General features: G+C 46.8%; 1 protein-coding gene across 1 annotated transcript in view; it reads right to left on the reverse strand.

Annotated features, from left to right (window-relative positions):
• The window catches only part of CRPPA (CDP-L-ribitol pyrophosphorylase A), a 75898-nt gene extending 71986 nt beyond the window's left edge, over window positions 1–3912 (reverse strand). Inside the window, exon 1 of the mRNA XM_066628397.1 lies at window positions 3609–3912. Within this exon, the coding sequence (XP_066484494.1) occupies window positions 3609–3814 (206 nt within the window). The 5' untranslated portion in view covers window positions 3815–3912. The remainder of the gene's footprint in view (window positions 1–3608) is intronic.
• Between the last annotated feature and the right edge of the window lie 11738 nt (window positions 3913–15650).

Consider the following 15650-nt stretch of genomic DNA (forward strand, 5'->3'; position numbering starts at 1 on the left):
TCCACTACAGATATGCTTGGTGTATTGTGTGGTAGGTGTTTGTCTTTCTGTAGTTGGAAATTGCATAAAATTTTGGCATCTTCATTTTCAACAGCTCTTTCAATTTTGTGGTCCCACCAGTTTCTGGCTGCTTTTGGTTATTATTTAGCAGTTTTTGTTATTATTACTATTGGCTTTAATTTTCTTCCTATTTTATTTTAGAAGCAAAATATGTACTTATTTTAAGAATCTGTGACCCAGTTTCACCCATAAGCACTCTCATCAGTGCTTATGCACCGACTCTGTCGTCTCCAGCAGAAGCCAAAGACAAATTTTATGATGACCTGGCCACCACTATCAAGAAGATCCCTGTAAAAGAGCCATTGTTCATCCTCGGCGATTTCAACGCTAGAGTTGGTGCTGATAACAGTTCGTGGCCCACTTGCTTAGGTCAGTTCGGCACTGGGAAGATGAACGAAAATGGCCAACACCTGCTAGAGTTTTGCTGTCATCACGGTCTCTGTGTCAGCAACACGTTCTTCAACACAAAGCCCCAACATAGAGTCTCTTGGAGACACCCAAGATCAAAGCACTGGCACCAGCTCGACCTGATTCTCACCAGACGCTCCAGCCTTCCCAGCATCAAGATCACACGCAGCTATCAGGGTGCTGCCTGTGACACCGACCACTCGCTGGTGTGCAGCAGAGTGAAACTGCAAACAAAGCGACTGTATCACACGAAAAGGGAAGGAAGACGTCGCATTGATACGAGCAAGACCCGGGATCAGAGAAAAGTGGAGGAATTTGCACAAGCGCTTGAGGAATCTCTTCCAGGCCCGGTTGATGCAAACGCATCCAACAGATGGGAACATTTCAAGAATGCCGTTTACAACACTGCCTTGTCCATATTTGGCAAGAAGATCAACAAGACAGCAGACTGGTTTGAAGCCCACTCTGAGGAGCTGACACCAGTCATTGAGGAAAAGAGGAGAGCTCAAGCAGCATACAAGGCCTGTCCCAGTGAGCGCAACCTGCAGGTCCTCCGAGGTGCTCGCAGCAAAGTCCAGCAGACTGCCAGGAGATGTGCTAACGACTACTGGCTCCAGCTCTGTTCCGAGATACAGATAGCAGCTGACACGGGCAACATCAAGGGGATGTATGATGGTATCAAGCAGGCCCTAGGTCCAACACAGAAGAAAATTGCCCCTCTGAAGTCTGCAACAGGCGAGGTCATCCAGGATCGGGCGCAGCAGATGGAACGCTGGGTGCAGCACTACTCTGAGCTATATTCCAGAGAAAATGTAGTCACTGAAGAAGCGCTGAACAACATTGAGTGCCTGCCTGTGCTGGAAGAGCTTGACAGTGAACCAACCCTAGAAGAACTTCACGTGGCCCTGGACTCCCTTGCCTTTGGCAAGGCACCTGGAAAAGACAGCATCCCTGCTGAAGTCCTAAAGTGCTGCAAAGAGATCATCACTGAGCTGCATGAAATCCTTTGTCTCTGCTGGAGAGAAGGTGGAGTACCTCAAGACATGAGGGATGCAAACATCATCACGCTGTACAAGAACAAAGGTGACAGGGGTGACTGCAACAACTACCGTGGCATCTCTCTCCTTAGCATTGTAGGAAAGTTGTTTGCCCGAGCTGCACTAAAGAGGCTCCAGGTACTTGCAGAGAGCGTTTATCCAGAATCACAGTGTGGATTCCGAGCCAACAGGTCCACCACTGATATGGTATTTTCCCTTAGACAACTGCAGGAGAAATGCAGAGAACAACGACAGCCACTCTTTATAGCCTTCATAGATCTCACAAAGGCTTTCGACCTGGTCAGCAGAGATGGCCTCTTCAAGATTCTCCCCAAGATTGGATGTCCACCCAGGCTCCTCAGCATCATCAGATCCTTCCACAAGGACATGAAGGGCACTGTTGTCTTCGATGGCTCCACATCACACCCCTTTGACATCCAAAGCGGCGTGAAGCAGGGCTGTGTTCTTGCACCAACCTTGTTTGGGATCTTCTTCGCTGTCCTGCTGAAGCAGGCCTTTGGAACTACAACAGAAGGCATCTATCTCCGGACCAGATCAGATGGAAAGCTCTTCAACCTCTCCAGACTGAGAGCAAAGTCCAAAGTCCAGCTGAAATGTCTGCGTGACTTCCTCTTTGCTGACAATGCAGCTATCACTACCCACTCTGCCAAAGATCTCCAGCAGCTCATGGATCGTTTTAGCAAGGCCTGCCAAGATTTTGGACTGACAATCAGCCTGAAGAAAACACAGGTCATGGTTCAGGATGTGGACTTACCTCCCTGCATTACAATCTCTGCACATGAACTGGAGGTTGTCCATGACTTTGTGTACCTTGGCTCAACGATCTCCGACACTCTTTCTCTCGATACTGAGCTAAACAAACGCATCGGTAAAGCAGCTACCACGTTTTCCAGACTCACAAAGAGAGTCTGGTCCAACAAGAAGCTGACGGAACATACCAAGATCCAGGTCTACAGAGCTTGCGTCCCGAGTACACTTCTGTACTGCAGCGAGTCATGGACTCTTCACTCACAACAGGAGAGGAAACTGAATGCTTTCCACATGCGCTGCCTCCGATGTATTCTCGGCATCACCTGGCAGGACAAAGTTTCAAACAACACAGTCCTGGAACGTGCTGGAATCCCTAGCATGTATGCACTACTGAAACAGAGACGCCTGCGTTGGCTCGGTCATGTCGTGAGAATGGATGATGGCCGGATCCCAAAGAATCTCCTCTATGGAGAACTCGTGCAAGGAAAGCGCCCTACAGGTAGACCACAGCTGCGATACAAGGACATCTGCAAGAGGGATCTGAAGGCCTTAGGAGTGGACCTCAACAAGCGGGAAACCCTGGCCTCTGAGCGGCCCGCTTGGAGGCAGGCTGTGCAGCATGGCCTTTCCCAGTTTGAAGAGACACTTGGCCAACAGTCTGAGGCTAAGAGGCAAAGAAGGAAGGCCCATAGCCAGGGAGACAGGCCAGGGACAGACTGCACTTGTTCCCGGTGTGGAAGGGATTGTCACTCCCGAATCGGCCTTTTCAGCCACACTAGACGCTGTTCCAGAACCACCTTTCAGAGCGCGATACCATAGTCTTTCGAGACTGAAGGTTGCCAACTATATGACCCAGTTTGGGCTCTTCCTTGTGGAAAAGCAAAGACAGGATTTGAACACTTTAAAAAACAAATAAAAATGTTATTTTTAAGTTCATTGCAGCAACTAGTAAAACATGAGAAAATCTCTTGGGAATTTAGAGCCCAATCTTAGGCATGTCTACTCAGAAGTGTCCCATTATAGTCAATGGGGCTTACTCCCAGGTAAATGTGGATAGGACTGCAGCCTGAGAGCCCAAGCCTATGTATGTCTACTCAGTAGTAAGTCCCACTATAGCCAATGGGGCTTACTCCCAGGTAAGTGTAGACAGGACCGCTGCCTGAATGTCGACTACACGTCAGCCTAGCACAGCATCAGCCACCCTGTTCCAGGCGCCTCATAGCTTGCTTCAGGGAGGGGGGAGGGGCGTGGAGAACCTGAGCGCGCGAATCACCTCGGCAAAGAGCGCGCGTGTGCGCATGCGCGGAAGGGAAAGCCGTTGGGCGTTTTTACCTTTCAATCGCCTGCAGCGTGTAGCTGATGAGCGGCCGCCCCAGCAGGGCGCAGAACTGCTTTGGGGTCCCGCCGCCCATCCGCTCCCCGCTTCCCCCGGCGGGCAGTACCGCGGCCACCGAGAAAGGTGGAGGCCCAGCTGCCACAGCCGCGTCCTCAACAGCTTCAGAGGCGATCTCGCCGCCGCAGCAACCCTTCTTCTCCATGGCGCGTCGGCTCCGCCGCCTGAGCCCCCCTCCCCCTCCGGAAACGTCCGTAAAGTGTGCCCGGCCGCCTCACTTTTCACCCCCAAGGATGTCCGTTAACCACAAAGACTGCCTCGCGCTCCCCTCAACGGCCGTCGTTCACAGCCAATCAGCTTTCAGCACCACTAACGGCCATTGCGGTGCCGTTATGATAGCAAACGTTCTCTAGCCCTTTAAATATTTCCTCCCGGAAGTTTGTGTTGGGGGGGGGAGGCGCGCTTTGGAGACCTGCTTTGTGCTATTGCGCATGCTCAGATTAAACTAAACTGTAGCCCCTGGAATGAATGACGCTGAGTCAGCTTTTGCCCCTGCAGTCTGGCAGTGTCTGCACTGGCTGACTGTGATTGATGGGGGGCGGTTTGGATGCTAGAAATTGTGCAGGCAGAAGGCTGCAACACCACTGAGCAGGTGGGGAGGCAGGTGAGGCAGAGCCTCCCCAGCGGAGTCCTTTGAGAAGCGCTGCTGCCTTGTGAGCCACCCAAGCAGCCACAACCCTCCAGGGATGTTTGGTGGGTGGGGAGGCAGGTGGGGCAGATCCCCCCCACTGGAGTCCTTCGAAAAGCACCACTGCCTTGTGCGGCACCCAAGCGCCCACAACCCACGTGCTCAACTCCAACCCATGTGCTCTACTCCAATGCTCTGCACATGGGTTGTGGATACTTGGGTGCCTCACAAGGCAGTGGTGCTTTTCAAAGGATACCAGCGGGGAGGCTCTGCCACACCTGCCTCCCCATCCACCGCACATCCCTGAAGGGTTGTGGCTGCTTGGGTGGCTCACAAGGCAGCAGCACTTTTTGAAGGAATCTGGTGGGGAGGCTTTGCCTCACGTGCTTCCCCACCCACCTCATGTCCCTGGAGGGTTGCGGGTGCTTGGGCATCTCGCAAGGCGGTGGTGCTTTTCAAAGGACTCAGGTAGAGAGGCTTTGCCTCACCTGCCTCCCCACCCACTGCATGTCCCTGCCACTGAATGAGAACTCCTCCCATCTGCTCTCACTCTTGCACCCCACTCCTCCTGAAGACTGTTCCCATTTCCAGTCGTGCAGGATTTATTTTTTTATACATACATGCCAAGGGTATCCAAATTTTTTGGCAGGAGGGCCACATCATCTATCTGACACTGTTGGGGGGGGATTAATTTACATTTCTAATTTGAATAAACTTACATAAATTTACATAAATGAATATATGTAATGATGGAACTTATAAGAATGAATGAAGGTCTTGCAATAGCTCAGGGCCTGTAAAAGACCTTGCACAAAGCAAGGCTGGCATTTCCTTCGCTGCTGCATCACAGAGGTGAAACAGCAAGCAGTGGAGGGAGCTCTCATCCCATAATTCATGTGAGGGATTGAACCATCACCCTCACAGTGAGAGCAGTTGTGTCTGGCCAGCACGGGCTCCAGCAATTCTCTGAAGGCTCATTGGAGACTGGGGGCTCCCCACGGGCTGGATTGGGAGTCCCCAAGGGCTGCAAATGACCCCCGGGCTGGGGTTGGCCATGCCTGATTTATACATACCTTTCCTCTGCTGGAGCAGACGCCCAAGGCGGCTTACAATTTTAGACTTGTAACAAAAACCAGTAAACACAAAACACAAACCAGTAAACACAAAATACCAAAATATGAATAACAATAAAACAATACTGATCGTGGCCTCATTGTCCATTGAATTTAAAAAAAAAAATCAGTGAATACTAGATCAGAGGAAAAATAGCTTTAAAGACCCACTTCCAGGTTTCTCGCTCCTCCACTGTCGCTCCAGAATGCATTGGTATAGACACTATACTGCATTCAGCCATTAGATGGGGTGAATAGTGGAATCAAATGGAATGAAATTACAGTAGTTATTTAACAGCACAAAGGAAGAAAATTGGATTTTGGTGCTTTTCTCCCTTGTTGTAAGGCATTTAAAGGTGGACCTCAGTATCAGTTGGAAGTCAAATCAGTGGATACTGAGATCTCGCTTGTAAATAAAAACAAATAAGGGCATACACAGGCACGGGGGGGGGCAGACAGATGACACATTGCACACTCACAAGACTAAACAGAAACATTTTGAGCCCTTGCAGATAGGCCATGAGGTAGGGGGTAGTTCTTAGTTGTTGTCCCCGGGTAGGGAATTCCATTATTTGTGTCGCCACTGCAGAGAAGGCTTGCCCCTGTTCCACCATCCCGCTAACTTGAGATAAAGGCGGAACTGAAGGATGACCTATCAGGCTGGAATGTATGGGAGAAGGTGGTCCCTCAAATATTTTGAGTGGATTTTGAGGCTCTTCATTCAAAAATGCAATGATGGCATGGTACAGTACAGTTCAGTACTGAGGCTTGCAGTTTGAGTCATGCAGGTTCCAGTAGACCAGTGTTTCTCAACGTTTTTCCTCTGCCACACTGCTTCAAACAGTCCACCTATTCAAGTGCCACTGGAAGTAATTGATGATGACATCATCGTCAATTACTTCTGGTCTGGGAGGCCAGATGCAATACAGCATATACCAGTAAGAGGCTCAGGGTGGGCTTTTTTAAGCAAGGAAAAGCATGCTTTGGAGCTCTACCTGCCTAGCCAAGCCTCCTACAGCTGTTTGTTATGCCATGTTTCTGGTCTCGATTCTGGGCGGCAGGAGTCCCGCAGACACCACCTCCAGTGTCTCCGAAAACTTGTAGTGCAGGCTGGTGGCAACACCCACCACTGCTTGTACCTCAGTGTTGACTTCCTGGCACTTCCTTACGGCACTTTTGCGACAGCCGGAACCAGCGGTAACAGCATACTGCCAGCGCTGATGTGGAAAGGATAGGGCCTGAAGTCATGCTGTCATGCTGAAGAAGCAGCAATGATGATTCTCCAGGAACCAGAACTAGCACTGAACTAGATGTTTAAACATATGCAGAGTTACCAGTAATGTTGCAAACTGATCACTGTGCCCAGATATCACTGTAAACTATATTTGATTTACTTTTATTCATCTCTGTCAGACTTCTGTGAGAATTGTTGAGAAGTGCAATAAAGTCAATTATGCTAGCTTTATTACCTATTAAAATTTCTTGACATGTGAGAATAGCCTTTGCTCTCTTACAATGAATGGCAGCTATCTTTTTAAATGTTTCACTAGTATATTTTTTCTTACTCAGTTGCTATTCATTGTATCCCAACAATGAAATTTACTGTTGATATTTTGAAAGTCCAAGACAAAATTATAGCCTTGAAAGTGCTTCCTGGTTTTCTGCTCAAAGTTGTTCATTGTACACTGGAAGGTAAGTGGTTCCTTTTTTAAACTTGCAGAACCAACATGTGACCGCAAATGCTTATGTAAACATAATTTTAGTGATGTCAGTTGGATCACTTTTGTATAGGTATAAATCAAAATGGGGACCTGTTCATCAGGATCTGGTGGTGAAATTATTTCTTAATTCTGCACCAGTTTAAGCCTCCCCAGCCATCCAAGGGCTTCCAGACGGGGGCAAGGAAGGGAGCGGGAACAAGGAAGGCATTTGCCCCCCTTGATTCCCCCAGGTATGCTAGTGCTAAGCATATTTACTAGAGAGTAAGCCCCACTGTACTCAATGGGTCTTACTTTGCAACTATAGGTGGCATTAGGGGTTAGCCAGGTTGGGCACTGACTGGCGCTTTAAGGTCTGCTGCTGACCCTTGACACCCCCAGGTCTGAAAATATAGTCACATTTAACTATATACAACTTACATGTGTAGTTATGAAAATCTAGAATCAAAACATGACTTTTTAGATTATAATTGATCCTTGGAGGAGGGGGAGAGGAAGCACTTCCTGCTGCCAGCCCAAGAACCTGTGAAGCCAGGGATGCTCCCAAATGTTGAGACTTCCACCATTTGGAAGTATCTAACTGATCTCTGGGACAGAGAGGGACTATGTCATCTTCCCTCCATCAGAGGCCACTGCAATGGGGCTGACAACAAGAGGGAAGAGTGGGGTGGAAAGAATGCCTGCTAACCACCCAGTTAGTTCTCAGCCATCTATCTGCATCCTGCACATTCCCAATCTCGTCTGATCTCGGAAGCTAAGCAGGGTCAGGCCTGGTTAGTACTTGGATGGGAGACCTCCTAGGAATACCGGGTGCTGTAGGCTTATACCATAGTCTTTCGAGACTGAAGGTTGCCAACCATCTGCTCGCCATCACCACTGTTCTCACTTTGCCCAGGAAGTGTGCAGGTCATGATTGGGCAAGTGACCAGGCCTTCATTTTCCCACCACTACTCCACCCTCACCCCAGTCCCAGACTGAGGAACAAAGGTGGCAGCTCAATACATGCAATACATGCACACAGGTCCCATACTAACATTTGGCTGAGAACTAGATCACCTTTGCCATCTCAGTGTTTAGGCAAATGCATTAATGTATAACCTGCCCAACAGTTTCTAAGAAACTTCAGTTGGATGCCCTGTGGCTAATTTCATTTTTTGGACAACATCAGAGGCTAGGATAGTATGGGGGATTCATGCACGTGATACCCTGACAGGTGATGCATTGTGTTTCTTACTGTGGCAGACATAGGCTGCAATCCTAACCACACTTTCCTTAGAGTAAGCCCCATTGAACAAAATAGGACTTACTTCTGAGAAGTCTCAGAAGTCTCAACTCTTACTTTTCCTACTGACCAAGAGAAATAGAACAGTGCCACACCAATTGTCACACTTGATCAACAGTTGTGGTAGAAGGCTTTTGCAATTATAAGTAATGAACCAATGAAAGGGGGGTGTTAAACCCCTTTGAGACCACAATACATAGCTGGTGTGCTGCCTTCAGTTTGCAGGCCCAGGTTTATGTAATTATTGTCTGTGGCTATCTTTTGTTAGCTATTTAGATTTTATAACAAACGGCTCTGAGATCTGTCTTAACATTTGCACCGTTCCTGGATGATAAAATGTGGGTGGGAAGTTTGGGGGATGGGGCACTTTTTCATTTCACAGCTTCACATTGCACATTCCAAGTGACACCATTCGCTTCTATGCACAAAATTCACTAACCTCATATCATGGAAAACCACCACTCACCAATGGCCTAACAATGAACCTAGTGCAGACAAGTTAGCCCAGGGTGGTAGATGGAATGCGTTTGGGAAGAGGAGGAACAGGGAGGAAGGTAGATTGAGGCCAGGAAGAGGGCAGTATTGGAGGCAGTGGCACCGCCGATATCCCTCATTACAGCCTCGATCCACCTTCCCAAGTCCACTTGAACTTGCACTAGCTACATAAGTGGTGCCAGGTCTGAGTAGACCCAGTGGGGCAGCAAGCGTTTACTCTGGGGCAAGGGAACTAATGTTCCCATACCTTGAGAAGGCATTCACCTATCAAAACTCCCCCATGGCACAGCTGCATTGGCGCACAGGGAGTTAGGTAGGATTGGGCTGCTCAAGAAATAGCAACAGGCAAAAGCCTGTGAAAATGAGGAAGGGGTGGGGAGCTCATTCCAGAATTATCTTTAGTAGGACAAGTTAACCTGCCAAGTTTGGTGAGAGAAGCTCAGAGTACACAAACAGGTACTCACAGGAAACTAACAGAAAAGAGCAACAATTCTAGAGGACATTCGCAGAAATGGTGACTTCCACAGCAGCTGCAGATGTTTTCGCCCATGGAGGTTTCTCTGCAAATTATCAAAAGCTCATGTGGAAAACCAATCCTCATGGGTTTTCATTTGTGTAACACAAGTGACACATGTTGAGTAAAAAGTGGCCAGAGCCTTATACGTCAACTGTGGTTGCATAACCACAAAGCTGAAGCAATTAACGTTTGTATTTTATGTACTACAGTTAGTTATTTATTTAAATGATTTATATCCCCTTTTTTCCCTCCAAATAAATAGAACACTCAAGGTTGCAAGTTATGTAACACCTTTCTGCCAAAACACTCAAGGTGTCTTCTACTTTTAAATGGTTACCTACAATCAAAGAAGTATGATACAAAGCTAGTGAAACTTTTAATAGTAGTAAGGAAGAATAAGAATATTCAACTACCAATTATTCAATAATATTCCATAATAGTGTTACGCAAAGACAGGTGCAATGGCTGTCAGCAATTCTGGAAGGAGAACAACCAAGTGGCAGTTTGTATCAGATTAGACCAGTGGTTTTCAGACTGGGGCGTCGCGACACCCCAGCCTGAAGGCCCAGGCCTCTTTCCCCTTAAGGGGCGGGGACAGGGGGGAGGCAGTTCCTGCCAGTCCCTGCAGCCCTCCTGAGTGGCGCAATCCTTCCCCCTGCCCTCGCTGCCTCTCCCCCGCCCCCGCATGGATTTACTGCAGGTTTCACACCCCTGGAGAGTTTGAAAACCGCAGGCCTAGACAATGGAATGGGCCACACTCTGTCACCACTGTCTCAGATGAAGTGGAATGGCTGCTGATCTAATTCTGGGAGGAGCCAATCCAAACAGGGCAGCTGGTCCAGGCCAAGATGATATTTAATAAGAAAGTCTAATGAAACTGACTGTGATGCTTCCAATGCAACCCTGCATAATTTGTCTCCCACTAAACAGGCCATGAGCCATGCCATAAGCCATATACGGTAACATGCACCTCTCTAATGCCTGATTAGGACTACAGAAACTAGAGATTAAGTACCTGGAAACCACAATGAGGTGCACTCCAAAGGACATTTCATTTCCACCGAAGGACAGGGAACATATGGATGTACATAAGCTACTGTATGATTATCCACAGCCTGAAAAGGCATGGGCTGTATCCTGATTTAAATTCCCTTACCACTCCTCCCACTTCACAATGGTTCTCCTTGGACCTGGTCAGCAATTTCACTGGTGCAAGTCCAAGGAGAGAAAGGGGAAAGGGAGACTGTCCATGAAGGAGATAGGATCTGGTCTGCAGTATGTGTGTATGCGAAGGCTCTGTCATGCACTGCTGGAAGTGTTTTTACAACTGCTGGAAGTGTTTGTACAACTGCAGTCAGTGCTGGTGGACCTCTGGTTCTGCCAGCATGAAGAGCCCATAGGATTGGTCTGTGAGTTTCTCGAGCTTGATGGGTTACAAGTTGTACGTGCCTGTTCTTGCTCCTTACCAGTCTCTGTTGCAGCTGTAGGTTGATCTAGAAATACTGCACACAAGAACAAATACTCTGGTTGGTCTTAACTATCTAACAGCTGCTGGTGCTAAATTAAAGTCTCCCTGGGTGCCCCATTATCGGTTATAAATGGTTATAAATCTTTGAAATAAGTAAATACGTCATTATTTTAAACAGCATTTCTTAAAAATTTTATCCAACGGGTTTTCTTTGTGTTCAGTTCTGTTCCTCATCTTTCAGATATTTTTATTAGTCTTGAAATGGAAAGCTATGGGATTAATCAGACTTCCATATTGCCTAGTAAATTCTGAAATCATTATTTTTCTATACATCCGTATTTTTAAAATAGCACAGAGGCTTGTAAAATTATCTGAAGAACAGTAGATCATAGCAGAAAAACTTGGGCTTCAGTACAATTGGAAAAGTTAATCCATTGATGTGAGTGCTCTAGCCTTTTCCAACAAAATCTCCGTTGGAATCATGTGGAATGTTTGGCAAATATTTTTCTCATACTATGCAGTCATTAACATAATTTACAACCCAGTCCTAACTGTGATTTAAGATGGTGCAGGCCCCATGCACCGGCTCCCAAGTGTTGCAAATGTTCCCCTCTTGGGAGTCGGCTGGGCTGATGCAAAGGCCTGGGCCAGCTCGCCTGTGCCAGATGCAGCCTCTGCACTGGCTAGAGTTGGTATGTTTGCACTGGACAGTGCAGGGAGTGGGAGAGGATGGCAGCAGGGCATTCAGGAGGTGGAGAGGGGCAAGGAAGAGCAGAACAAGGGCCGGATTGGGCCCCAAAGAGAGTGGGATTGGCAGTGACAGCACTCACCATATCCAGTCCCCCACTCCCAGGCCTGGCAGCCTTACATGGGCTGCTCAGATTTGTACCACCTAAGTAGCTGGGGTAATTTCCTATCCCAGGAGAACTTTTTTCCCCCCAAGACACAAACATTTGTGGCTCTAAGGCCACAATGTCCTTGAAGGACATTGTTACTGGCTACCTGGCCCATGAAGCCCCCAATGGAAAATAAATTCTTTTATTGACCATACTGAATTTAGACCTTACTATGTTCTATACACACCTGGCAATAAGTTCAACTGAAATCCAACTGACATGAGTGGACATGTATAGGACTGCACTATGAATGTACACATGGAGTACTAACATGCACCACAGCTCACAATTGCACACATGTGTGTTTCTGTTCCTATTTACTGGACATGTGGTGGTGTACAGTGTGTACTGTCAAGTACAATTAAATATTCTTAGGGTTCATTTGTAAATGCCAGAAAATCTCTCTGAGGAACCCAGTGTCCCCTTAACAAAAAATGTAGTGTATTTTTTTCTTGTTCTTGAATCAGGGTTAAGAATCCTTTCTCTATTATTTTAATTATCTGAATGTCATATTACTGTTACTCTGCATATGCCTGATCTTGTCAGAAGCTAAGCAGGGTCAGGCCTGGTTAGTACTTGGATGGGAGACCACCTGGGAATACCGGGTGCTGTAGGCTTATACCTTAGTCTTTCGAGACTGAAGGTTGCCAGCCACCAACCACCATATTTCATGTATTGAAACAGTGGTATTAAAATAGCATCAAGCTGAATTGCTATGCCCTTAGGTATATTCTTGAAAAGCTGTGTTCAGCTCAAGCCTCAAGACTGTTTATGGATGCTCCAGGCCGCATATACAAGTGAAAATGTGCTTTCATTCTTCCTTTATTATTCATATCTCCACAGCACTGTATCACCACCCTTATTCATATCTCCATAATCCTATGGTATAATTGTGCTGCTGAATGCTAGGCCAGGGTTAACATTTTCGCAATCATAGCCAGTGCCACTTACCACAGCAAAACAAAGCACAAGAATAGCTGTAGCAGACTAGGTAGCAACACCAACTGGTGTCCCATGATTGGTCAAAATCCTAAGTTGCAGCTATAGAAAGGGAAGGGGGAGGACATTCATCTAGTGCACCTTGTTGGCTTCAGTGTAAGTATTCTACTTCACTGGGCGTTGGAACATTATGGGCACAATCCTAACCAGGTCTACTCAGAAGTAAGTCCTATTTTGTTCAATGGGGCTTACTCTCAGGAAAGTGTAAGGTTAGGATTGCAGCCTATGCCTTATGAACAGACAAAGCTGCCTTATGTGAATTCAGACCATTGATTCATCTATTCATGACCATTGATTAAGCACAGGCAGCACTGACAAGGCAGCATCTCTCCAGTCAGTACTATGGGCCCGCCCACCTTTTCAGGTAGCAGAAATAAGCCCTGAGAAGCATAGGGTTCCTCCAGTGCTCATACCCACTCACCCAATGGAAGAGAAACACTTTGCCAACAAAAGGGTATTGTTACGAACACACCTCTCTTGCAATGTATGCCATTCCCCTCCCCTGCTCTGGTGGCTGTAATTTGGTGGGCAGGAGGTCTGGTCTAGAGGGTAGAGCCTCCATTTGCCTGAAGATAACATCCACAAGGTCGCCAGTTCGAGGCCACCGGCACCATGCAACCTTGAAGCAGCTGACAAGCTGAGCCGAGCTATTTCCATCTGCTCTGAGCATGGGAGGATGGAGGCCAGGATGGAGGCCAGATCAGAATGAAACATCTGAATTTGTTGTGGCTCTTGAAAGATAGAGCCTTCTTTCAATTGTAAAAATCCCTCCAGGGATTTAAATTAGCCTGCCTATGTAAACCGCCTTGAATTGAATAAAGACCAAGAAAGTAGGTATATAAATACCTGTATTATTATTATTATTATTATTATTATTATTATTATTATTATTATTATTAATTTGGGAAGACCCTTTGAGTCATTTTTTTGGTAAAAGGAAACAGTGGGTGCATAGGCTAGCCTGGTTTGAACACCGATTTTTTTAACTTAAGGAACATATATTAAAATTGGTAGATCTCTGAATGGAAAAACACTGGTTGACTAAAATTATAGTGCTCCGATTATGAACATTTATTTATTTGCTTGTTTTTTTCCGCATATATTTCTTTTGAAATTTGCAACATCTCTTACTCATCATTTGAACATTCTTAATCCTTTCAAAAGTACTCATACAGCCTTCATGCCTCTCATGCTCCAAAGAAGGGGAAAGGAATGTGCTTGATCTGCCAAAAAGTTACAGAAGAGTTCCCTTGAAGAATCACCAGCAAATAAACATTTTGTTTGAAATCAAATTAACAAATTAACAATACCTGCAAGCATGATCAGGGAGGTATGAGGTACAGCTGCAAGCAAACTGAAGTCTAATTTCTGAACTCATTAAAGTATTTGTTTTAAGGAAGAATGAATGTGTGTATTCCCCTCCCTTCATACATCAAGGCTCCCAGGACTAGCTCACACATGATGCAGCCCCCATCCTCAGGAATGCCTTGAACACATGCAGGTCCACCAGCAAGTTTGTAGCTGAGCCAGACTCACATGGAAAGAGTGAGGACAGGGAGGCTGTGGGAAGGGATGGGTCTGGTGGTCATGGAACATGCAGGATCCTGTCCTACCTTTTGGCAACCTCCCCATCCCCTTTCCTCGAACTTGCGCAAACTAAAGAGCTTGTGCAGGTCCAAGGAGAGCCATTGTGGCTCAGGAGGCTTACAAAGGAGTAAAGGGATTTAGGGCACAATCCTAATCAGGTCTACTCAGAAGTCCTATTTTGTTCAATGGGGCTTACTCTCAGGAAACTGTGGTTAGGATTGCAGCCTTCATCTCCTTTCCCCTCTGAAGCCAGAAGGAGATCTACCCTCTCCGCGCTGGATACACCCCTCCCCACTGCCTTTTTGGCAGGCTGCACCAATGGGGGTCAGGGAGGAAAGGATTGGGATCTTAGTGTGGTTCTCCTAACACAAAGCAATCAGATATACAGTGAAACATACACAAAATGTTTAGCTATGAAGAAGTAGCCTCAAGCAGACTTGTATTTTCTTGAAGTTCTTGAATTCTATAAAGTCACAGCTTGTCCTACTCTCTTCTGGGATTTTTTCTTTATTTTTGAAGTTTTTGCATTGTCTCCAACAATAGCAATAATTAATGAAAAAGAATTACTGTATATTTAAAATTGAAACAAGTTTAAAGGGTTAAAAAAGCAGTGTTGGGAACTCAAGTCAGTGACTTGGACTCGAGTCTCGAAAATGACATTTTTCAGTGACTCGGTGACTCGTGAGTTGCGCGCATGGAAGACTCTGAAAAAGACTCGAGTCGGGGCCCCCTAACTCGGCACTCATCCCCATGCATGCTGACTCGAGTCTACCTGTGTCTGGGGATGCCTGCTTATTGTTTTCACCACATGGAAAACCTCATGGGACCAGCATTCTGACAGCAAGCAGTAGGGAGTTCCAGCCGGGAGGCAGGAAAAGGTTAATGAATCAGGTGGGAGGGGGATGCGGGAGTGAGTTCTTTCCCCCCATCTCTGATAGGAAAGAAGGAACCAATTATTACAGGCTTCTAGGGACATTTGGATATTTTTATTGAGCAGGAGGAGGAGCCCAAGGGATCTCTTGCCTTACAATTGGCTGCAGAAGCCCGGGGAAGTGGGACCAAACTGTCTTGCCCATCTGTGAAAAAAGCAACGTTCATTAGAGGAAGGGCATTCTCATATTTTCTTTGGCTGAGGGAGGGCAGGAGGAGAAGCCAAGGGTGTTCTTGCCTTATGATTGTCTGCAGAAACCCAGGGAGGGGAAGGGAGGTTTTTTTCCTGAATGAATGAGAGGAGACTGTAGGGGAGGGGGAGGCAGTTCCTAGCCATCCCAGAGAAATT

This window comes from Tiliqua scincoides, chromosome 5, assembly GCF_035046505.1.
Source record: "Tiliqua scincoides isolate rTilSci1 chromosome 5, rTilSci1.hap2, whole genome shotgun sequence".
Classification (NCBI taxonomy): domain Eukaryota; kingdom Metazoa; phylum Chordata; class Lepidosauria; order Squamata; family Scincidae; genus Tiliqua; species Tiliqua scincoides.